The sequence below is a fragment of the Harpia harpyja genome, chromosome 21 (genome assembly GCF_026419915.1).
Source record: "Harpia harpyja isolate bHarHar1 chromosome 21, bHarHar1 primary haplotype, whole genome shotgun sequence".
Taxonomy (NCBI): Eukaryota; Metazoa; Chordata; class Aves; order Accipitriformes; family Accipitridae; genus Harpia; species Harpia harpyja.
Genome location: NC_068960.1, coordinates 18,840,509 through 18,863,868, shown reverse-complemented (window position 1 = coordinate 18,863,868; position 23,360 = coordinate 18,840,509). Strand labels below are relative to the sequence as shown.

The window sequence follows — 23,360 nt, the reverse complement described above, 5'->3', positions numbered from 1 at the left end:
CTCCCACCTCCGCGCTGGCCCCCTGGGTGACAGAGCCGGCGGGAACATGGCCCCGGCCCTGAGGGAAAGGCCGCGCAACCGGCGCCCGCTGCCATGGCAACACCGCCACACGGCGGGGGAGGGGGGGTGTCCTTGCGCCGTACGCATGCGCCGCAGCCACCGTGTCCGCGAGGTGCTCGAACCGCCAACTGCCCCAATTCGAATTCGCATCCTCGACGCCCAATCAGAGCCCGCGGGCCAGGGAGGGCGCCGCCTCTCGCCGGCCTTCCGACCAATCACGGGGGCTGTTGTGTTTAAAAAAAAAGTGCGCGCGGCTGGTAGGCGTCGCTCAGAAGAGCTGGGCCTATCGCGGGCGGGAGGAGCTCCGGCCGCCCCAGGGAGACGCCTCGGTCCCTGACCCTCGCTGAGCGGCGACGGGGCGTGGCCGAGGGCTGGGGCGTGTTCCTCCTGCGGGAAGCCCCGCCTCCCCGGCCGGTTCGGTCCCGCCCCCCGGCGGCGCCCCCTCACTCGGAGCCGCTCTGGGCGCGGCGGCCGGTGGTCTCCGCTCGGTCCCCGGGGACGCGCCGCGATGAAGGCGGGCGGTGAGTGCGGACCCTGGCCGCGGGCTCCGGGGGCGCCGCTTCGTCCCTCTTCCTCCCTCCCGTTCGGCTCTGAGGGCCGCCGGCGGCTCCGCGGCGGGCCTCTTCCCCCGGCGCCGCGGCGGGCCCGCTCCTGAGGGGGCTCCGAGGGCGGTGGGGGCGGCAGGGCCGCGCCCCGGGGGAGCGGCCTCGGCCCGGGGGAGCGGCCTCGGCCCGGGCACCGCCGCGGCCCCCGCCGGCGCCTCAGGGGCCGCCGGGGACAGCAACGGCCGCGGGGGCCGGTGGCGGCGGCTCGGCGGGGCGCTGGCGGCAGCGCGCCGAAATTCAAACGGCGGCGGCGGCGGCGGGGGGGGGGGGGGCGGCGGTGCGGGCCGCGGGCGGGGGGCTGGGGGGGCACGGTCGGTCAGGGCTGCGGCTTCCCGGGGCCTCAAACGGCTCCGCCTGCGGGAAGGGCCCGCGGGGCGCTGCCTGCCGCCGCACCGGGGGGGTGTCGGTGCCGTCCGTACCTGAGGGCGCTTCGCCCTCGCTTTCGCTGGAGGATCCGTCGCTATAGCTGGCCGAGGTGTCTGAGCACTCCCGCGCTTCTGACTTCCAAGCCAGGCGTTAAGAAACGTAGATTGCGTGCGGGATAACGTCGAAGAGGTCTTTGAATTAGCTGGGCGCAAATCGGTACCCCATTCAAACACAAGAAAAAGCGGTTTTTTCCTCTAAGGGTGACTGAACGGTGGCACAGGTTGCTTAGAGCGGTTGCGGGGTCTCCATCCTCGGAGACTTTCAAACCTGACTGGAGGTGGTCCTGCACAACCTGCTGTAGCTGATGCCACTTGGGCAGGGCAAGCGGGATGTTGGGATGAACTCCAGAGGTCTCTTCCAGCCTAAACCACTCTGATTTTGTGAAGCAACAAATTGAAGACTTCCCTGTGCAACTTCCTGTCTTTTGAAATTGAGTTTTCCTCTTCCCTGAGTTGCTCAGCTACCCCGTGCTCCCCAGTCATTCAGATGTTCACGCAGGTTTAATGGGCATACCAGTGTAGAAGTCCATTTCTTTTTCATGGCAAAAATACTGTTGAAGTTTTCTCCAGAGAGAGGAAGAGGATGAGAAGAATAGCAGTATTCTGCCCTGTGCACATCAAAAAGTTTTTATTTTCATGGGAATAGCTTTTTAATCAAAGACAGGTAACATGTCAGACTGCTGTGGGTGTTGGGGCTCCGGAGTGCAGGCAGGGGCCAGGCTCTTGGTGGCAGCCCAAACACTGCGCTATCCCCAAGAGCTGGAAAAGGGATTGGGCTTTCTACCATGGAGTATGAGTCTCTACCAGCGAGCAGTACTCGTGCTCTTCTTGGTTTTGCCTTATCTGTTAGATCATTTTCGTCTCTTGGCGAATGCAGTGAGGGTAAACTCTGTCTTACTGAGGAACGGAAGATGTAGGCAATGCCTTAGTCTATGAATGCTACAAGGCGCTGAAACTTCATAGAGGGCTTCCTGGTTCTTAGGGATCTTCCATGAGCACCCATGGCAGCAACTGGCTGGTTAGAAAGATGGGCTTTTGGCTTGAGCTGGTTTGCTGGGTCTTAACTTCCTAATCTCTCTGGTCACATTCCAAGGACTGCTATCAATTAAGAAGGAAAATTTGGGGCGTGGGGGAGGTAAATGAAGTTGTAGTAGTGACAGTTTAACTAAACACTGTCAAATGATGGAGTTGGGGCATGGAAGGGTTCTCGATGAAGAGGACTTGAGCATGAGCCATCCCTTCTGAGCCTCTTGGCTTAATTGACTAAATTGAACAAGTCACTTGCTACTTTGTGGCTTACTTTATGGCGTTACATGACACATGCTAAATTTCCCTATGATTAATATGCTTGAAGAAGTGTCCTATGCTGCAGTAAATAGGTACTTGCATAAACGTATGTTTGTGTATGTATATACTCTGTGGTGCCTTTTTCCCCTTGTACTGTTCCACCACTAACTGAGGTATCCTGTGTTTTTTTTTTCCAGTGATTCACTGTAGATGTTCCAGGTGTTTTTCTTTCCCTTCAAAGCGAAGGATAAGAAAACGGCCTCGAGTCCTGACGTTGTTAAGCCTGCCCGAGGATGTTCTGTTTCATGTTCTGAAGGGCCTTCCTGCAGAGGACATCCTCTCTGTCAGAGCTGTGAGTCTGCTACTCCTTCCCCTCTGTCATGCACCATGGCTTTTATCTGCCTTTAGGACCCAGGACTGCACACAGAAAAGGCTGGCTTCTTGTGTCAGAGTAAACCTGAAGAAAACCAAAGAATACATGCAGTAATTAGATTTTTGCTATCCTATTAGCAGTTTCATTTCTCAGTACTCAAGCTTAAGAAGATTAGCAGCAGTATTTGAATGCTCTGGGTAAATTTTCTGTGGGTATTGTCCTGCTAGATCACAGTGGCTGAACAAATTAGTTTGGTTTGGCACCTCTTGCCTTAATGGTGATTAGGTAGGTAATGAGTTATGATTAACTTGTGATTAATTAGTTGCCTATCTAAAATTAGATTGCAAAGAACTATTTTTCTGCTGGTCCCTTTATTTTAGTAATTATTATTTTACGCTCCCCCCTTGCAGGTGCACTCGCATCTTAAATACCTTGTGGACAATCATGCTAGTGTTTGGGCATGTGCAAGTTTCCAGGAAATATGGCCTTCTCCAAACAATCTGAAGATGTTTGAAAGGTAAGGTTTAAGAATCAAATTTTTCTGACGTTGTAGAAGAGGTTGTTTGAAGTTAAGTTATTATACCAAAGTTATTTCTCTTTAAGGGCATTAATATTCCATATTGGAACATAGCACACTAACTAAAATCTGTTATTGGTGCTTTCATATGAATGTGCAAGTGAGATCAGAGGCTCAAGAGCATAACCATATTTCTAAGTCTGGTTGGCTTGGTCACTTCTTGTACAAACCAGCATATTGAAAAATAGGTAAATTTCAGTATTAAAACAAGTGATGTTTGAAAGGGTAATGATAGACCTGCTTAAAAATGATGGAGAACATCTTTTTATCCATCTGATTTGAAGGGGATACATCAGTTTAAATGTCGTGATAATTGGTTACTTCTGCCTGTTGCTTCTTTGGTGAATGTATGATGTTCTTTCTGAAGAAGACTACTACATGCACATCAGTTTGGAAGGGAGGAGCACGAGGGCTTGATGATGTCCTTGAAGGTGCAAGTACCAAAACGTGCTATTGCATTCTGGTGTTGGGGATGTTGCATGGGAATGGGAAACATTCCTATGAATTGTCAGATTATCCTGGACATTGGCATAGAAAAGCGTTACAGCAAGAAGAGCCTCAGCATAACTTATGTTTAACTTCTGTAGTGAAAGCACATATGGTTATGGTTGGCGATCACCAAATGCACAGCCTGGCCTCCACCAAAGTAACTTGTTTGAGGATGTGGGCCTGGAAGCACCTACTGATTTCAACCTCAAGTATCTTCTCTGTTTCCCATTCAGGGCTGCTGAAAGGGGTAACTTTGAAGCTGCTGTGAAGCTGGGGATAGCGTACCTGTACAATGAAGGCTGTAAGTGTGGAAGCTTGTACTCAGGTGTTTGGGGAAGATGACATGACAGAAGGACATGGTAGATGAGCTAAAGGCTTGTTTATAGATACAGATCAGACTAATCATCTCATAATAAAGTTGGCACTTTTACTGGCTGCGTAAAAAGCTGTTTATTCTGTATCTCAAACACTGATGCTTTTGTACCCAGGTTCTAGAGCAGTGAAGTGCAGAGCTAGCTTGCTGCCTTCAGTGCGTGGTTAGGTCGCATTTACTATGATGCCTCTTCAGTTTTACCTTTCAGTGCAGCTTAAGCACTGGCCACTAAACTGCTAGGTGTTAAATGACAGTATAGTGCACAGCTCTTTTAGAAAAGAAGTCAATGCATAGCTTATGAATTCATGTTTAGAAGTTACCCTTTGTAAATTTCTGATCAAACTTGGCTACTTACCTGGTGTGATAAATGTAACAAAAGGGACTGACAATCCACAGGACAAGCCTCCTTGCAGAGGGTACTGGCAAGGCAGGTGACTTGTATACCAATTTGTTTGTACACTGGCAGGAATTAATATTGCTTTGAATGTTGGTATTTGCAGAACGTGCCCCATGCCCCCCAGCTTAGGGTTATATGTTCCTAGAGACTGACTGTATTAAGATTTTTCTTCTTTTGCCATCTCCATGATTTTTAAGGCTCTAAAGGGAAGACGCTATTCAATCTTTTCCTGATTGTATCCTATTGTCTATCTTGGCCTGACTAAATGCCTAGCATGTGTTGTGAATAAACTCTAAATGATTTCTGGCGGGTTTTTTGTTAAGTGTCCATCTCCGACGAGGGTCGTGCAGAAGTGAATGGATTAAAGGCATCTCATTTCTTCAGTCTGGCGGAGCGTTTGAATGTGTGCGCAGCCCCATTTATCTGGCTTTTTATCCGTCCTCCCTGGTCCTTGAGTGGAAGCTGTTGTAAAGCTGTGGTCTATGAGAGTCTCAAAGCAGAGTGTCAGTTGGAGAAAGTAAGATTTCTTTCTGCCCTTTACTTTAACATAGGCTGGTAGCTGTATCTAGTTATTTTGGAAAAAATATTTTTGTTTCCCCAAGGAGCTCCTATGCTCTTGTTGCTTAAATGACTGTGGATCAATCACTTTAATGAATTCATTGCCAAACTGCACTTGGTATATCATGAGTGCTGGAGGCCTGTACTGTCTCTTCTGAGAGACTCAGTACTGTCTCAAAAATAACTTTTCTTGAGAAAAGAAAGGGGGAAGAATGATTGAAAGGCAAACTAAATTGTGGTCTGGAATTACTAGCAAAAGTTGCTATTGTTCTTTGTTTATCTTTAACAATGTTTTATCTTAATGCTTTCTTCAGGCTCAAAAAGGATCTATTCTCCACTGCTTGGCTAAGATCTTGAGTCTCTTTGAGGTATGCAGTATTACTGATTTGATGTGTTTGGGTACATTTTTGGTGATGCTAGTGCTGTTTACCTTGTTTTTTTAAAAAAAAAAAAAAAATCAGCCAAATGCTCTTATATTCCTCAAGTGGCCTAGGAATTTCTGTTCTCATGAGTTTAATTTACTGGCTGTTTAAAGGGACATTATCAACTTAGTTTATTGAATTTTACAAACGATGAAATTAATTTTGGCTTGATCATGGGCTTGCAGTGTGTTCAGGTCTCAAAGGAAGCCTTCCAGTCATAATGCGTATCAAAAAAAAATAAAAAATCCTTCAGTGGCAAGCAAGCCAAAAAGCTTTTGTCTAGCTGAGGAAAACCACTAACAGCTTCCTGAGCCTGAATCTTCAAATGGCAGCACTGAGTGGATGTGGGAGTACCCCTCATAGTCTGAAGGGGACTCACAACTGATTGGTTCTGCTCTGTAGCTTTCAGTACAGACCTGTTCTGTAGCTTCTGAAGTATTGAGATCTGGCATCCAGTTGGCTAGACAGCAAAAATACTGTCATACCTTTTCTTTGTAGGATGAAGAAAAAAGAAAGGAATCCCTTGAAATGTTTGAAGAATCTTCAAAGCAGGGTTGTTTAAACAGTTCCTACCTCCTTTGGGAAAGTAACAGAAAGGCTGCTGTAAGTAGTGGGTTTTTTTGTCTCAAAACAACTTTTTCACTGTAACTTCTGGACCTCTGTTATGCACAATGAATGTACACAGAAAGAAATTGCTGCTCCTCAGAGCTTACTTCCTTCATAAACAAGGAGAGCGCTGAAAAATCTCTCAAATGAGCTTTGGTGTCTGCCTTGGTGTTTAAAGTGAGTGAGTCTACGAGCAGTGGTAGCCGAGGTGCAAGCAGAAGTTTCTTTATACTAATTCTGCTAAAGGCATAGGCACTGCTGACTACTGGTTATATGGCTCACTTGGGAACAGGAGGGGGGAGACTGCCTGCATTGCCATTAATAAATCTGCCAAAGCTCTCATGATGGAATCTCAGGGGACCTGTCTCATTTCCTGTGAGACCTTGGGCAAGAACTGAAGAAAGTTTCTTCAAAACAACATTGTCATCATGATGAGAAACAGACCGGTTACTGAAATAATATATGTACCCACAGGCAGTGTTTTTTCTCTGGATATTAGTACTACAATCCTTCTGTTCATTGTGTAAAGGTAATGGTTTTTGAAATCTGTTTACATTCCTCTCTGTAGATGTCAGATCCTGGCAGATACCTCCAAAGTCTCAGGAAGCTACGAGACTATGCAGCAAAGGGCTGCTGGGAAGCACAGGTAAGACTGACTTTTCCCAGGAAAACAGTCTTTATTTGGTCTCTTCTATGCTGCTGTTGTAGGTTTAGAGTCCTCCCTTTAGAAGCAGGGTCAAAATGGCTGAACGATATCTATATGTGCATGTGTGTATTTATTCTGCAGGTCCCCCTCTTTTGGAAAATACTGTATGTCTGTGGTAGAATCTGAGTACAGATGCATCTTTTGATGGACTTAAAAGCCTGCATCCAAATAATGTGTTCAACATTTAAGCCACACTAAGAACTACTGATTCAAGTAGTTTGTCATGTTTGCTCTGTTTTCTGCAGGAAAATTACAGGACCGTCCTGTGCTGCCTTAGTTTGTATTCGGTAAAAAAAATAAAATACTTTGTGTTCTCTCTACTACAGATAGCTTTAGCCAAAGCTTGTGGGAATGGAAACCAACTAGGATTAGAAGCAAAATCTTCCAGTGAAATGGTGTCTCAAATCTTTCAAGCTTCCCTTCCTATCAGCAAGCAAAGTATCTTCACTGTGCAGAAAGGAATGAATGAAACAATGAGGTAAAAACTCAGATCCAGGAGTCAGGCCATGGAGCAGACACCATTGCCTATTTCCTTCCACATCTGTAGAGGGAAAAAAATCTAGAATGAGGTCTGTTGGAAGATGGAATTTTTTGCTTTACTCTTCTGTGATGCGTTGTGTACAATCAGAGAAACACGACATTTCGCAGAGGAAGTATCAGAGCCTTTATTTCAAGCCCTGATGAAGAACTGAAATGAAGTGTGTGAGGTTTTTTTTCTGGACTTGTAAGTTCTTGCATTTGTCAAGACTAACAAGTTCTTAAGGTACTGGAGGCACTGTTTGACTTGTTAGAACTATAGTTACTCTCTAGTTATCTTAGGAGGCCTTTAGCCTCCTAATTGATATGCCCTACCATTTTTTTTTGTGCAAGTGCCTATTATAGGATAGTTTCTAATTCCATTTCACAGATAACTTAAGAAGACCATTGACTCTTCAGAGAATAACAGGCATCTGGTTGCAAATCCTTATCTCAGTGCAATGTGTCATTTTTCTGAAAATTCTTTTGGTGAAATTTCTTGGCTTGGATCTTTTGAGTGGAGAAGGGACTCAGTAACTAGGCGTGGGGAGGATGTTCAGCATGGGTTTCAATGGCTTTTAACTGCACAGATTATGTCTGTCTCTTTCTTTTCTAGGTACATCTTGGTTGATTGGCTGGTAGAAGTGGCTACCATGAAAGACTTTTCTAGCCTATGCCTTCACATGACAGTGGGGTGCGTGGATCGTTATTTGAAGCTGAGACCTGTACCTCGAGCTCGACTCCAACTTTTGGGAATAGCCTGCATGGTCATTTGCACACGGTAGGGGTTCTGACTGGTGAACAGAGGTGGTTATTGTGATCATTCAAATTCATTTCTGCAGCTCAAGCTTCCACCCTGCCCCTTGCTAATAATGATACTGGAAAGAATCTTTGGCTTCCCTCTACATTGACTGTTGCTTGAAGTGTGTTTGCATACAAACACAACCTCTGCAAATGAGACACAAAATGTAATTCCTTGAATGTGTTTTTAAATATGAAAAAACTCCATAGTGGTGGATTGGTCTAAATGCATTCCATCAGCAACTGAAGTCTCACGCCATGTTAGCACAAGTAACCCTGTAAGGAACAACTGCAGTGGTGTTGCTACATAGTTTAGTGTGTTATGCTCAGATGAACTGCATGGTATGGTGGAAAGTTATTCTTCTGTGTTAGTTTCCTTAATATCTCGCATCTTAACCTAGGAGAGGTTTCATAAGTGAGGAATTAAGAACGTTCTAGTAGGTGGTTCCAGCTTAAAGGTGAAATAAATGAAGAGTTGCTGTTCTTTCTTTCCTGGTCTGTACCTGGGAAAGTACCTTATAAAGTTGTTTAACTCTTTGGTCATCTTGGGTGCATTTATCAGCCACAAAAACATTACTGCACAGGTGCACAAATTCTCTTACTTCTGGGGCTAACTGTTAATATTATTTAATATTTCAGTTTCATCAGCAAAGAGATCTTGACAATACGGGAAGCTGTGTGGCTAACAGACAACACATACAAGTATGAAGACTTGGTCAGAATGATGGGTGAGATCATTTCTGCCCTAGAAGGAAAGATAAGGGTGAGTTTGGAAGTTGGATGGAATATTTCACCCTTTGGGCTGCTATTGAGGTCAGGCTGTTGTAATTAGCACTTATCCTTATCTAAGATGTTGGGGTTTTATGTGAGTGTTCTCAATCACCTCTGGAGAGCATGCAGATACAAAACCCTCTGCCTTTCTGTAGAGATTAAAATTTAAGTTTTAAGAGGCCATTTATTCTTTCACTTGAGAATGTTTCAATGTCAGTATAGTAGTTAAACAAAAAACCAAACCCTAATGTAATGAAAACAGCATCTCCTGGAAACAACTGTTCTAAATACTTGGTGCTCATCTTGTATTTCCAACCTCTGTTCTCCTTTCTGCACTAGATACCTAGCATTGTGGACTACAAAGAAGTATTGTCAAACATAGTCTCACTGGAGAGAAGAACTCTTCACCTTTACAGCTTCATTTGTGAACTGTCACTCTTAAACACAAGTCTGTGTGTGTATTCCCCAGCTCGGCTGGCTGCTGCAGCACTGCTGCTGGCTAAGATACTACACAGGCAAGGTAAGGAACCTTACTTTAATTGGAGCTACAGCATGGTATCTCAGTCTGCCTTGTCTTTTTAGGGAGCCTTTGGGGGGTTTTTTGGTGTTGCTTTGTCTTTAGGCAAGATGTCTGAATCACTTGGGCTGGGGGAGAGGGGCAGGGGGAAGAAGGGGAAAGGTATAAGACTTCAGAATGAAGAATTGAGTTCAGTCTATTTTACCTCTTAATAGCTGTGATGAACAAGAATATTAGCATCAGACTATGCAAGCTTTGTGTTTAAACGAGACTGAAGATTTCTATACTTAGGTGTAACTTCAGTTTGGTAGGTAAACCTATCCTTGAAGCTAACTGTGAATTTGTTACAACTGTGTACAGGCATAAGCTTGTAAAGATCATGATCTTTATCCCATTAGAAAAAAAAAAGCATGTCCGATTACAGAACTACCAAGCTTTGTGAAATTATAATCTGTATTCTCTTTTCCAGCACACCCCTGGACCAGCCAGCTGTCTGAGTGCACTGGTTTCTCTCTTGAAGACTTGTTGCCCTGTGTGCTAAGCCTCCACCAAAAGTGGTAATAGTTTTGGAACCCTTTTGGGAGGGCACCTGAGTACTTGGATCCCAGCTCTTGCAGGCATGCTGCATCTATACAGTCAGCCCTTCCCAATGAAGGAGGTGGCTTTGGGAAACTGCCTTGCTCCCCACATCACAAGGCACTAAGGCCTAGGGGCCAGTTCAGGGACAGCTATTCTATTTCTCCAAACTGGTAGTGGCCCTGGGTTACAGAAAGTGTGATGTTCCTCAAGGCTTAACAGGTTTCAGCTTGCCAAACAGCACTATTTTCAGAAGACCGCAACTGGCTTATTGGTGTGCTTCAGAAGGAGTTCCAGTAGCAAAAGTAGCTCATTTTTTTTAAAGAGTACAAGGCAAATATCTTGCTTACCTCAAGGAACAGAAAAGGAATTACATGCTCATATGCATAGAAACGAAGTGTCCTGGCTAGCTGCTTAGCAGCTCTGCTGAAACACCAACTTCTTTAGCACAGAGCTGAGAGGGACAGAGGGAAAGTACTTAATTGGCAGGTTTTGTTAACCTTGTTTCATATAATCCATTCTAAGACTGGGGCTTTGATCTTTCTTTCCAGTTTCCATGATGATGTCCCAAAGGATTACAGGCAGGTGTCCTTAACTGCAGTGAAACAACGATTTGAAGATGAGCGTTATGAAGAAATAGGCAAAGAAAAGGTGGGTGAGCTCTTTGTCTTCATTTGCTGATGTCTGACATCCTGCCATATGGTAGCTTTGCTCTGGGTATAGTAAACTTCAAATAATGGGAAGTGGGTTCTAACTTTAGACTTTTGGAGGAGAGAATATCTAAATAAAGTGGTAGTTTTAAACTTGATCTGTGGGGACTATAACTGCTCTGTTTGAGTACATGTGGGAAGAACTCACTGGGATAAATTTCTCCTAGAAAATAAATAGCTTCTTTCTGGGAATCTCATGGTCTAATTCTTACTGGTTCTTTGATTTTTTTTTTTTTTTTTTTTTTAGATGATGGGTTACAGCCAGCTCTGTTCATTGTTGGGTATGAAACAAGAGGACCCAGAGCCCAGTCCTTTGCACACGAACGTGGTGGAGATTCAGACTTTCCTTAGCTCTCCCTCTGGAAAGAGAACTAAAAGGCTAGTATAACTCATCACTGTAAATGTCTCTGAAGGTTAGCATGAGCTTTTCTTCTTTGGTATCTTGAGGTTTCATTCTTAAATGTGGTCAATTTTTCTACAATTACCTTGACATACCTATTAAAAGAGCTGGAAAAGAAGACCTGGCTTTTCATGTGTGACTTCTGGATTTTCTTGCTACAGGAGGAGGGAAGACAGTATTCAGGATGACAGGGGCAGCTTTGTGACTACACCCACAGCAGAGCTATCCACCCAGGAAGAAAGTCTTCTAGATAACTTCCTAGACTGGAGTTTAGATTCCTGCTCTGGTTATGAAGGTGATCAGGAAAGTGAAGGCGAGAGAGATGGAGATGGTGAGGCTTTTTATTCTCCTTATAAAAAGCAGACGAGAGAATTAAATCTGTCTTTTCATCTTTGCTTAAAACTGTTTCTCAGGCAACAGAAGCCTGAACTTTCAGCTGAAGACCAGTTGGAAAAACTCTTCCCCTTCCCCAGTGGTTATAATTGTTAAACTATTTTAGAGGTATATACCTGTTCTCTTTCTTTATACTGCTTCAGAACATGATGAAGGGTTTTGTAGCTGCTTAGCATTTCAAAGTGAGACTGTTTTCAGATACTGCTGATAGTGGACCAAACATGAGTAATGGCCCACTGTGTTAGAAACACTGTATTACTTGTTTTGCTGACTCTGGGACTGGCTGTTCAATGGTCTGAGGGGGGAAAAGTTACTGTTTTAAATAAGGGTGAACTTAGTGCTCTACCCTCTGTGTCTAAGTAGACATAAGGTTTACACCCTTGCTTGTTTGTTGTTTTTTCTCTTCTGCTTGATTCTGTGCTGAGTGCCTGCTTGGTGTTGACCAAATCCACACTAACCTTTTTCTTTTATCCTGCAGTGACAGGTCCCAGTGGGATCTTGGATGTGACGGTGGTCTATATGGATCCTGCAGAGCACTGCTGTCAGGACTCCAGTGATGAAGACACCCTAGCTGTAGAGTGGGCTGGGCACATGGCACCACTGAGGGAGGCTAAGCTGCTGGATGACACTCGCAGCCTTTCAGCATACCTCACCCCAAGAAATCCTAACCTGGAAGGGAGCTCAGGCTATTCTTCTGTCAACAGTGCCAGTCCTACATCTTCTACAGAAGGCAGCCTCAGAGTACCTCTTAAATCTACCTCAGCACTGTCTCTTGGCAGTGCATTGAACAAGAAGCCATGCCTGCCTCACTACCTGGAATCGTGTTTACAGTCAGTCTGTGCTAGGCCTAGTGATGGCAAGTGTGACAGAAGGCAAGTCAAGCGAAAAAATGTGGCAGAACACAGTGAAGAAAGGTTGAACTTGGGCTTCTTAAGCCTCTGATTTCTTCATACTCTCTCCTTTTCTAGGATTCCTGGAAACAGTATTTCTGTTGTAGTCATACAGGGATGATAGTAAATAATTGTCAATACCTCCAAAAAGAGCCCTTCCCCTCAACTTTGCCTATGCCTGTCTTCTAATTCTGTAGCTCACTTCTGGGCTGCTTCCTTCCTTGATAGCTGCCTTTTTAAAGTATTCCCTATTGTCTGATCCTCTGCAAATTTAATATTCTTCTCCACAAAGGAAACTTTATAGCTCATTTTTGTCATACTTCACCAGGTACTCCTTGGTGATAGGAAAGAACTTGTCGTGTCCCTTGCTTCGCTGTGAGGCCTGGCACTATAAAAGAAAGGAATTGACTATGGTTCTCAAGTTACTGGATGTAACACTATGCTTGAATTCTTCCACTTGAAAGACCTTTTTGAAGTTGTGCTGCCTTTTCCTTCTGGCCAGGTACTGTCTCACTCAGCTGGTGCTTCCTTCTATGTATATACCATTTACTGCACTGATACAAGGTTTTTATGAATACAGTCGAGGTAAACGAAGGCTCACTGCAAGTCTGAGCTTCTTTTTTACCTACCTCTCAGATGGTTTTAAACCATGTTTGCCTCTGGCTCTAGTTGCCATGTTCTCGCCTGAAAAAATCTTCCTTCTGTGCCTTAATGCTTCACTGCCCAGTACTACAGTAATGTGATCTCTGTGAACTGTTAGTCTCTGCTGGAACAGTGTGGTTGAACTGCCACCTGCAGCCAGTGGCTCAGTTTCATTTCCTGTCTTGCAGAGTCTTCCTTGCTATTTCCATTAATGTGTCCTCAAGGGAAGCACACATCACTTGAACACTAGAAACAGGTGGCAATGCAGTAAGGGCAGATGGTTTGTCTTACTGAAAGCCCTCATTTAAGCCTTGCTACTAGTTCCTAATCTGCAAGGGCAGCATATGCTTTTCTTATAAAAAATGAAATCTGTGCTGCTTCAGTAACAATTTGAAGAAACCACCTACACTGACCTCAGCCTAGCAAGCCTGGGTTAAAGCTCCTTCAGCCTGTGAACATTAGGAAAACAGCCTTCTCTTTACAAACAGGTAGTGAGCATTGAAATACCAAGGTACAAGACTTCCACGAGACGTCACTGAATTTAACACTGGAAATGGACTCCGTGACTGCCTTTGTTTAGAAGTTACTGTGGCAGATGGCAACAGTTCAGATACACACAGTGTAGTGACTTTTTTATAAAAAACTTTTTTTTAATATAGATGGTTTCTTGTCTTACTTCAGTGACTGGTGTTTCACTGACCTGGGGCTTGGAGAACTGATGGGATGTTTGGGGATGAAGTCAGAGGTTAGCTCTGAGCTAAATTCTTAGGATTAAGTTGCAGCTGGGACTGCCTATAGGCTATTTACTTCAATAATATGAGCAGCTGGGAGAACACCTTGCACAACAAGTAGCATGGGGCTCAAACCACCATTACAACTCTAAGGCAGCCCCAGAAAGCCTACAGAAAGGCCTTGAGCATGCCAAATAACAAACAGAGAGCAGCCTTGGGTGCTTGTCCACAAAGTTTATTACAAAACTAGGTACTGCCACTGTAGTTAAAAAAACAAGTCCCTGATTTACTACTTCCGTGCCAGGCTTCACCCTTCTGGTGGCTACGTTGCAGTTCTCCAGCTACTGCTTACAATGACTTGCCATGCAGGAGTGTCTTCACATTAACTTGTTGCAGCAGCAGCTCAAAATTCAGCATTAGGTCACATTAAAATTGGAAGAAAACACTTATAAAAAACTCTCTCAGTTCTAAAACAGGTATGTAAAAGTTAAATATCAGCAGGAAAGGCTCACACTGCAGAAAGCTTTGAACTCTTTTCCTGTGCAAGTTTTCTTGATCTGAAAGGAAAGACACAAGACAGGAACATTAATCAGTTCAACTCCTTCCCAGGAAGAGTAAATTGGTGATGAGGAGCTAGCTCTGTGTTCCTGGGGCTTGCTGCTTAATCCAGTGGCCTTGGCTGATGCAGGCCTGGCCTAAAACCAGATCTGTCTCTATCAAGCCTCAATCTTGGAAGTGCCTCATGGATAAAACAGAGCACCTGGGTCTGGAGAGCCACAGGCCTGAGGCAATAAAACCAGAACTACAAGCTGCTTTCTAAAAAGGAAAAGCAAAAGATGCAGCCCAGAGGGTTGGTTCTTTAAAAAAAAAAAAAATTAAAAAGGACCAGATTGCATCAGTCTGCATTATGTTAACACCTCCACATCCCTGCAGACCATTCAGGCTTTGCTTTATTAACCCCTGTTATATTCCTCCAAGGACAAGTATTTCCAGAAAGTTGTGGAAACACACGCTGTAACACAGGCTAAGCCCAGCTTTGTGTAGCACTGGACTGGTCTCTTAATCAGGAATGCTGGAGGGCCAGTGCTCCTTTCACAGATCAGAAGGAGCCCCTAGGTCTCACCTGGGGAGGTTTCACAGACCAACCTGCTCTGTCCTCACCTCCTGACTGCTGCCTCCAGCACTCCAGGGCAGATGGAGCAGGTCAGCAGCACTGTGCTGCTCCTGTGCTCACAGCAGTAGAGGGGGACAAGTACTTTGTGCTGCTGCAATCTAAACTACTGGCACTTACTTAGGGCACCATTTTGATATCCAGAGAGTCATAAGCTGAAGCTTTCATCTTTTCCAGTGGCTTCTTGAAGAGCTGCCGCAGGCCCTCATAGTCAGGCTTCTCCTCATACTCTAGTGCCATTACTTGCTGCAGGTAGCTCTGCAGGGCATCTGCAAGGCAAGGAACATCACTGCATGGAGCTGCACAACAACTCCAATTCTCTTTACAAAGCTGCTAAATGGCCTTCTCAGACTGCTCTCCCTGTAGACACTTCACCCACCTACCTTGGCCAGCTGCAGAGAGGGAAAACAAAACCACAGACTAATATGAAGCTCAAAGACAGGATGGGGAAATGACCTCTAGCCCCAAATACTGCATTTTTAAAGCCACCAGAACACTTGCCTCTTCAGCAAGGCTCATGAATACAGATAATGGGTAGCAGCCCTCCTTGTTTTGCTGTAAAGACAAGGGATTTGTTCACAGGAGGAGCCTGTCAACCAGTCCATGCAATGCTTGGTCACCATCACCAGTGGAAGCCATCCTGGACTAGCATCCCAGCACAGAGAAGGTTCTAGCTTCAGGTACAGTCAATCCTCCTTCCCCAGTCCCACTGTCACAGAGAGCAAGCCCATACCTGGAATGGGTCTCTTCTGCCTGAAGCACAGTCGGAGAAGGCATTTCACATCCCCTTTGTACCTGGAATAATCAGTGCAGAGTGCTGTCAGATGAGAAGAAATGGAGCAGGCACCTGAACAGGCTGTCTTTGGCAATAGGGACAAAAAATAAAAAAGGCTGAATTCAGATGGCCATGTTCTGAATGGAGCAGAAATCAGGGTTTGTCAAACACCCTTTGGCCAGGCTCAGCCTTTACAGCAGGATTTACCCGCATCCCAGTAGTGTACTATGACTGAGTGATTTCAGTCTCAAAACCTCCCTCACTGCTTTCTGCTGAGCATTTCCCAAGAGAGTAGATGATTTCTCCTACTTTTCCTTCTTCTCCACCACAGTTTCTACTTTGTCCAGCTCCTCAGACCAAGGCAAGAAGCCAGAGAGCCATTTCAGAAGACAGTAGCCCAGAGATTCCAAGTCACTCCGGCGAGATGGTCCTGATGGGAAGGAAGATATATTCATGTGTGAAAAAAACAGTTTGCTAGCCATCCCAGAAGAGGCCCGGGCTAGCACCTCTCCTCCAAAGGAGAGTAAGGACTCCAGCACTCACTGCGCAACCTTGGAAGTCTCTATTTGAGGTACCCCTTCTGTAAAATGGGCAGCCTCATCAAGGGGCACAAGTCTAAAGAGCAGAAGAAATGCAAGAGCTTCAGTAAGATGGGCTCTGGGATATCAATACTTCTGTGAGCCTGCTAACTCACACCGTTGAGGAATCACCTGCCAGCCTCTGGGGGAAGATTTGCCCAGTCTGAACACTAGGAGAGAACAGTCACATCCCAACCAGGAGAGGAATTGGCTAATTTAAATGGCTTTCCAGCTCTGACTGTTTCAAGGTCAGAGCAGAGCCTGCTGCAAATCTGTTTTGGGCAGGGATCCAGTCTGGCTTGAAACAGATCCCTGCTAAGCCAGCATGAAGCAGGCTATTCCTTGCACACCTGCAGTAGCCAAGGCTCCAGATGGAGGAGCAACATCCCTGCACCTCTTGCTGCAGTTGGAGTGACCTGGCAAATCTCAACACAGCAGCCCAGAGAGAGGCAAGAGAAATCAGCCCAAATAAGAACTTGGTTCCAGGTGCATGTGAATGCCTGGAAAGCAGCAATAACAGAAATGCCAGCAGGGAGCCCTAGCTTCAGAGAGCACTGCCACAGTAACAGCTCTAGCTGAGCTTTGCTGGCTTGCGTTATAAACTGAGACTCACCTGCTCCCTTGTGGCTGTCCAGACTGATAAACTCTATCGTGCCTTCATGAGGGGTCCTGCTGCCTTCGCGCTGAGCCACATGCTTCCCTCCTGGGCAGTAACGGAATGCATAGCAATAGCCTGCTAGGGTCACCTAGAAGACACCAAGAAGTACACATCTGAGCATGTGTGTGGTGTGAATTCCACTTACAGTGTAGCCCGCAATCCTGCGCCACAGCACCTGCTTGAGCACTGCACAGAGTGCACTGCTCCCCTGCCCAACCGCAGGAACCTGGGTGTTGCTCTATCCCATTTCACAAGCTCACCTTCCTTGCAACTCTGCTCCTGCTCCTTACCTGTGTGAGGTCTGCTGGGTTCAAATAGATGTTCTCAGCTGTGATGTTCCCGTGCACATACTCGTTTTCATGAATGTACTCCAGGCAGTCTAGCTAGGAGTAAATAGAAGAGGCGCAAGCATATCAGAACCACACAGACTCCTTCAGCACCCTGGCTATCACTGAGCTGGACCCTCCCCAGCTCCCCAAAGCTGCGTGGAGGAGCACAAAACCCACCATGTCTCACAGCCTCTAATTTTCAGGTGTCAGGTTTCTCTCATTCTCCTTACCCCAAATTCCTTCAAGGTGACATATTGCTCAGAAGATACTACTCAAGTTTACAACAGGCTTGAGAGATGCTACTTAGAGATCCCAGCCAACCCCCTGGATCAGCTTTAAAACACCTTTGAAAGATCCAGAAGAAAGTTCTAGGTCTTTTCTGAAAAAGTGTCTTAGAAAGTATTGGTTCTCTACATACCAGCCGGACTACAATCTGAAAAGCTGCTTTCTCCCTCAGTAGGTGTAAGCCATCATTCAGGACGGACTGAAGAGTTCGCCCTAAGTCAGAGAACACCAAAAACCTACAAGAGACAAGAGCTTAGCACATAGCAGTACCTACCTGATTTGGAAACCCTGCAACAGACACTCGTCAAGCAATCCACCTGGATTAGACCCTCCTTCAGGTTGACCTGGGCAAACATTTCCCCAACTTTTGGTAAGAGAAAACTTCTTGAAAAGGAAAGACATGTTGATCATGTGTTGCAGATATAGTCTCCCCTTTGTGTCAAGCTTAAAAGGCAGGAATAAGGTGTCCCCTGGCCTGAGGGGCAGAAGCAGCAAAAGCAATGACTTCACCAGCAACACAATGACTGAAGGAAGCAGGAAAATGAGAGAGGCAAACCATTTGTTAATAAATTACATAGGAGCAGTACATAAAGGTTAGGAGTCCAGGGGACAATGAGAAAAGGAATAGCAGACAGCAAGGAGAGAAGAGGGAAAGCCCAAGAAGATGGCAGTTGTGGACAAAAGAGCTCAGCTGTGCCCTTCGCAGTCACCTCACCTGTAGCTATCCGCATGCAGTCCAAAGCCAACGCAATTGGGGATTCCCAGCAATGGCACAGAGTGCCACTTCTTCCACTTCTCCACTAGAAGGGGAGAGAAGAGGACAGAGTGCGGCAGATGCTGCTAAGGAGCTCCAGAAAAAAGGCACTCAGTCAGGGATGCCCTTTCTCTGAAGGCCTGCTCTGCCCTGGGCAGCTGACAGCTGGAAGCCTCTCTTGTACTGATTCTGTCCCAGAAATGCCAGCCTAATGTGCTGGGGTATTGGCATGTCAATGCACATAGCACTGCAGAGCAAGAATAAGACAGAAAGGATGCTGGGAATACCAGAGCAGGCTAAGGCATGTGGTTGCTATAGGGCTAGGTAAAACAAGAAGGGGGAAGAGAGAGAGGGATGGAGAAGCAGATTTTTACAGTCCTCCCAGAAGTGCAGGTTTGACATGAATTCCTCCATCACCCCTGCCCACATTCTCTGGTCAGCTTTGTTCTTGCTCAGGTTTTTGGGTCAATGGAGTAAATACCAGACAGCAGCTGACAGAAATGCCCATGGAAGGGGCACAGAACAGAGAGGGAGCCAAGGCAGGTCAGGCTGCAGGGCTGAACAGCTACCAGTGAGATCAAGACAAAGCACAGGTAGACCAAGAAAGCTTAAAAATGCCAATACTGTTGTGTCCTCTGTACACAGAGACTCCTGGGAGAGCAGGCTCTTGGCCAAACTTCTCAGCACTCTGCCACTAATCAAGCAGTGAAGTAGTTTATTCTAGCCTGGCCTTCCCAGAGACTCACATAACTGATGAGAGAGGGATGCCAGTTTTCCTAACAAGCAGCCTAGTCCTTACCCTTCCAAGAAGCACCAACCTGTGCCTGCCTTCGCAGCTCGCTGGAAGAAATTCTGTTCATTGTAGATCCTGCCATCTTTGACATCCTAAAGGGAACAGGAAGGAGGAGCATTACTTCAGGCACACACACCCTGCTAGAAAGGGAAACTTGGGCAAGATTGCTACAAGACCTTCACTACTCATTTTAAATAAAGTAACAACCCCCCCAAAAAATCAAATACCAGATCAGCGACAGAGCTGAGACAGAGCTGAGGTCTTTTAGTTCACTATTTAATGCTGTGCCTAACAACCACATAAAGTCTGAGCATCAGCACAGAACAAAGGAGTGGCTGTCTCACATTGGACATTTCAAGCGCTACCACTTCTGTCTGTGGGTTAAAAGCATCTAGACAATGTAGATCATCTGGCAATGTAGAGCGAGCTCTAGTCCCGAAGCTGTTATGTTAAAAGGAGCCAGAGGTGACCTTCTTATCCACAGCACAGATGAGGTTATTTCTGCAAACAGGCAAGTCCCAACAAAGAACTGTAATGTTTTATTCTAGCTGTCAGAAAGTGAGACAAGTAAGAAGGTCTGTATTTGTGACATCCAAGTGTTTGGGTAATGTGTGGAAATCTTACGAGCATCTTTTTAAACCAGTAAGTGCTCTTTTACTACTGCTGTTATCAAGTAACCTGAAATACATATAGTTTACAGTCAATATGTACGTGTTTGCCTACACACATGTATATACATACTCAGCATACTGCGGGCTAACTTAGGACAGATGCTATTATGCATGGGAGGAGGCAGCAGTTTTATATCCTGGCAGGTTTGATACCAAAGGCCCTATCCACAACTGGCCAAGGTAGCTGGAGGATCAGCAGGCCTCAGGCAACACAACCAACCGTGTTCCAGAGGATATTTTATTCTGCACCTTGCCTGGTGAGCCGATCTGAGCCATCAAACCCAGGAGCCAAAACACTCTCGTGTGCCATATCATACTCTACAGTCCTCTGCAACCGCAAGGGCTGGGCTATGCTGTCAGAAGCCTACCAAGCAAAACTCCAAAAGATGCCAAAGGTGCGAAACAGAGGAGTTGGGAGTGTTGCGTACAGAAGCGATTACAGTTTCCCACCTACTGGTTCTAGTTTTGTGGCAACTTAGCTGTCTTTTCTCATTAACACTGTATTCCTTCTCCATCCTCTTAAATGTCTCTTCTGACAAAAGGGAGAGGGATTTTTCAAGTGCCTACAAGAGTGGTCAACACAAGGTCCCCCACAGAGCCATTAGCCAGCACTGGTCTTCCCACAGACAAGCAACCCCCAAGAGCCACGGCACACAAGAAAACAGTCTTTCTGCTCTGGTTTGTGAGTTCCTGAAAATCAATCAACTGAATTTCCATTGCAGAACAGCTATTACTGGAAATAGCATGTTTCTGGAGAACCCAAGTTATTGGCAAGTGCCTAGAAAGCTGGCTCGGAACTCCAACTATAATTACTGTTCGTTTTAAAAATGTGCTCTGGCCTTACAGAGTCTCTCAGTGCTGGTTCATCACATTACCTCAGCACAGGCAACAAATTCTAACCTCTCCAGTTTCGCCAGACTTCAGGAGGGTATGTGCACACTTGCCATACAGGAAAAAAGTAGGTCTGACATTAATGAATGAAGATCTGTACCTTACACCACCTAATTCAGTTTTGGAGATTACTGACCCTGGTAGATCAAAGAGGCAACCTTCTGTGGTGAAGGCTTTTCGGTTTTTTAGTCCTCATATCTATTTTCTTCACACCTTTAGTGGAAGAGCCAACTTTTACTGAAATCCAAGCATGACACCCTCAGGAAGTTATATCCATCTCCTAAGCTAGAAAGGGCCTCTGCGACCACTTTCTCTGAATTCCTCAGACAGTCTTAGCCATACAGGCCAAATGGGTCAGGCCCTGGACACAGTACACTATGCACTATTCCTTACCCAAACAGATCAAAACTCACAAGTTTGAGGGAGTATCTTTGCTTTTGAGGACAGGTTCCAGATGCTGACTGCGCTGTGGAAGGATGGAACAGATGTGGTTACAGGAGCATGGAAAAGAGGTACTTGCAGTGTCAGCTGCATCATTAAATGCAGCCTGTGCAGCTGGCTTTTACTTATCCTCTGCTTCTTTCACTTGCTCTTTGCAAAAGCACCCTCTGTGACAGCGTCTTCCCAGATTACTACAAAATAATTCTTACCTTGCTCCAGAAGCACAGCACCCCTGACATGCTTCGAGTGCAGTTCTGCTTAAGTCACAGAAGCATCTAGGCATGGTTACAGTAGTGGGGTGCTTTGCAGGTGGTATGTAAAGAACAAATCATTAGTAGAATCTCAAAGGCACCCCCAGATTCATTTGCTGAGCATTCCCTCCAGCTCACTTCATAGTTTGTCAACTCTGTAAGAGATGCCAAAGTCCCTTCTGCTCTGCATGAATGTTACAGCTATATGTGGCCTTCCTTCTCCAAAAAGATTTGCACCCATTACTTGGCCTTGAGGTAGTTCCTCTTCTCCTGCTGTCAGACCGAGTGCTATAACACAGGTTATCTGCTGCTCATCACCCAAAAGGTGTTTCTATAAAAGCACCCTCCGCTATAACAACAACATTGATTTTCTCTTTTTCTAACATCACATCTTTTTAAAGACATAGGTGGATACCCAGACTTTGTTATGCAACAGCGTAAGTAATTACAAAGAAACTAAAGCCAAATATCAGGCAAAGCTTACTAATGGAGAAAATTCCTCCCGAACAGTTTCCAAGTTCACAACAGGGAGTAAGTTCGAAACCCTTCCTTTGGAAGTTTACAACTAGACTGGAGAGAAGAGATCAGCAGTCGCTAAACAGCTGAGAGGCAGCCCAGATGACTTAGCCACTTTCTTTTGGCCCCCAAAACAGGCCAAGAATCCAGAATTGACATTTAGCTGATACTGACACCACCTACAACACAGGAACTCCTGTATGGTGCCGGCAGCATTTAGGTTTTGAAACCAAAAACCAGAAGGAGGAAGTATGGCTCCCAACGATTCGCATTTCTTCAAATAACAGAGCAGCCCAGCGTCCGCTCGATCTTACACCAGGGCTGACGTCTGCCTTGGGAGGGTGGGCAACGGGCGGATGGCCAGCGTGGGAACGCCAGACCCCGCGGGCCAGCCGGTTGCCGCCATCCCGCAGGACACCGGCAGACTGTCCTCACCTCCGCACCGCGCCGTCTGTCCGCGGTGGACTCTGGCAGTTTAGGGACGGCCCGACAGCCCCACCGAACACCGACAGCGGCTGCGGGCCCCTGCGAGCTGTCCAGCCCAACAGCCAGGGCCACGCAGTGCCCGCAGCAGGGCCTGGCCCCGGCCCCGGCCCCGGCCCGTCCCTCTCCTTCCCCCGACTCCCGGGAAGGCCGGGCCCGCTCCCGGGACACCCCCCGCCCCGGCCCCGGCCCCCACAGCACCTTCGTACATCAGCCCGCAGCCGCCCTGGTCCAGGAGCCGGACCAGCCTCCACTGCCTGCCGCCCTGGTCGGTCAGCACCGACTCCGCCGGGAGCGGCGCCGCCGGGCCGGGCCGCGCCTTGCGGGGCGAGCGGCAGCTGGGCCGCGCCGGGGCCGAGGGCCGGGCTGGGGAAGCCCGCGGCGGGGCCGGCGGCGTCTGCTCCGTCTCCTCCTCCTGCAGCGACGGCGGGGGCAGCCTCCCGCCGCAGGCCGGGCAGAAGCGGAAGGCGGGCTCCACGCCGCGCCCGCACTGCGGGCAGAACCGGCTCACCCTGCGGGCACAGCGGGGACAGCCGTCAGCGCCCGCCCCGCGCCCCACCGAGCCAAGCCGCCCCGCTCCCCCCGCCGCCACCGCCACCACCACCACCACCACCACCTCGGGGAGGCGCAGGCCGCCTCGGGTTCGGGTTCGGGCGCAGCCGCAGGCCCCGCCTGCTCCGCCGCCGCTCCCGCCGGCCCCCGCCGCCTGCGGCCCCGCCGCCCGCGGCCCGACATCGTCCCGCCGAGCGCCGCCCCGGCACCTGCCGCCCGCCCCGCGCACACCGCGCATGCGCCGGCCACCACTCGCGCCTGCGCGGACGCGCCCCCCCCCCAGCTTCCACCGGTGCGGCGGCGCCCGCCCGCCCGTCCGCCCGCAGAGGCGCCGCGGGCCCGGCGGGGGAGGCACCGGGGCTCATGGCGGTTCTTCGGCCACGGGTG

At 47.3% G+C, this 23,360-nt stretch overlaps 2 protein-coding genes across 2 annotated transcripts; one reads left to right on the top strand and one right to left on the bottom strand.

Moving 5' to 3' along the window:
* The first annotated feature begins 460 nt into the window (after positions 1-460).
* CCNF (cyclin F) lies at positions 461-13,974 on the top strand. The gene is made up of 17 exons (XM_052772771.1): positions 461-581; positions 2,575-2,729; positions 3,161-3,267; positions 4,050-4,117; positions 4,910-5,103; positions 5,459-5,512; positions 6,065-6,169; positions 6,741-6,818; positions 7,205-7,356; positions 8,011-8,175; positions 8,835-8,958; positions 9,306-9,486; positions 9,953-10,040; positions 10,611-10,710; positions 11,017-11,147; positions 11,331-11,500; positions 12,041-13,974. Exons 1-17 carry the CDS (start codon positions 569-571, stop codon positions 12,502-12,504), a joined length of 2,349 nt encoding a protein of 782 aa, XP_052628731.1. The 5' UTR covers positions 461-568; the 3' UTR covers positions 12,505-13,974.
* A 70-nt stretch (positions 13,975-14,044) lies between these two features.
* VRK3 (VRK serine/threonine kinase 3) lies at positions 14,045-23,156 on the bottom strand. Its single transcript, XM_052772772.1, has 12 exons — positions 23,035-23,156; positions 22,623-22,933; positions 21,144-21,196; positions 19,194-19,260; positions 18,337-18,421; positions 17,896-18,005; positions 17,298-17,386; positions 16,963-17,095; positions 16,081-16,201; positions 15,730-15,791; positions 15,117-15,265; positions 14,045-14,382 (listed from the first exon to the last, which is right to left on the bottom strand). Exons 1-11 carry the CDS (start codon positions 23,154-23,156, stop codon positions 15,117-15,119), a joined length of 1,302 nt encoding a protein of 433 aa, XP_052628732.1. The 3' UTR covers positions 14,045-14,382.
* Between the last annotated feature and the right edge of the window lie 204 nt (positions 23,157-23,360).

Bases quoted from the DNA above. Each gene is read 5' to 3' on its own strand.
- CCNF (XM_052772771.1), top strand. The intron at 2,730-3,160 runs GTGAGTCTGCTA...CCCCCCTTGCAG, and splicing joins ACATCCTCTCTGTCAGAGCT to GTGCACTCGCATCTTAAATA. The intron at 5,104-5,458 runs GTAAGATTTCTT...TGCTTTCTTCAG, and splicing joins CAGAGTGTCAGTTGGAGAAA to GCTCAAAAAGGATCTATTCT.
- VRK3 (XM_052772772.1), bottom strand. From the start codon at position 23,156: ATGTCGGGCCGCGGGCGGCGGGGCCGCAGGCGGCGGGGGCCGGCGGGA. The intron at 18,006-18,336 runs GTGAGGTGACTG...TTCCTTTTCAAG, and splicing joins CTGCATGCGGATAGCTACAG to AAGTTTTCTCTTACCAAAAG. The intron at 16,202-16,962 runs GTGAGTCTCAGT...CCTTCCCATCAG, and splicing joins GGACAGCCACAAGGGAGCAG to GACCATCTCGCCGGAGTGAC.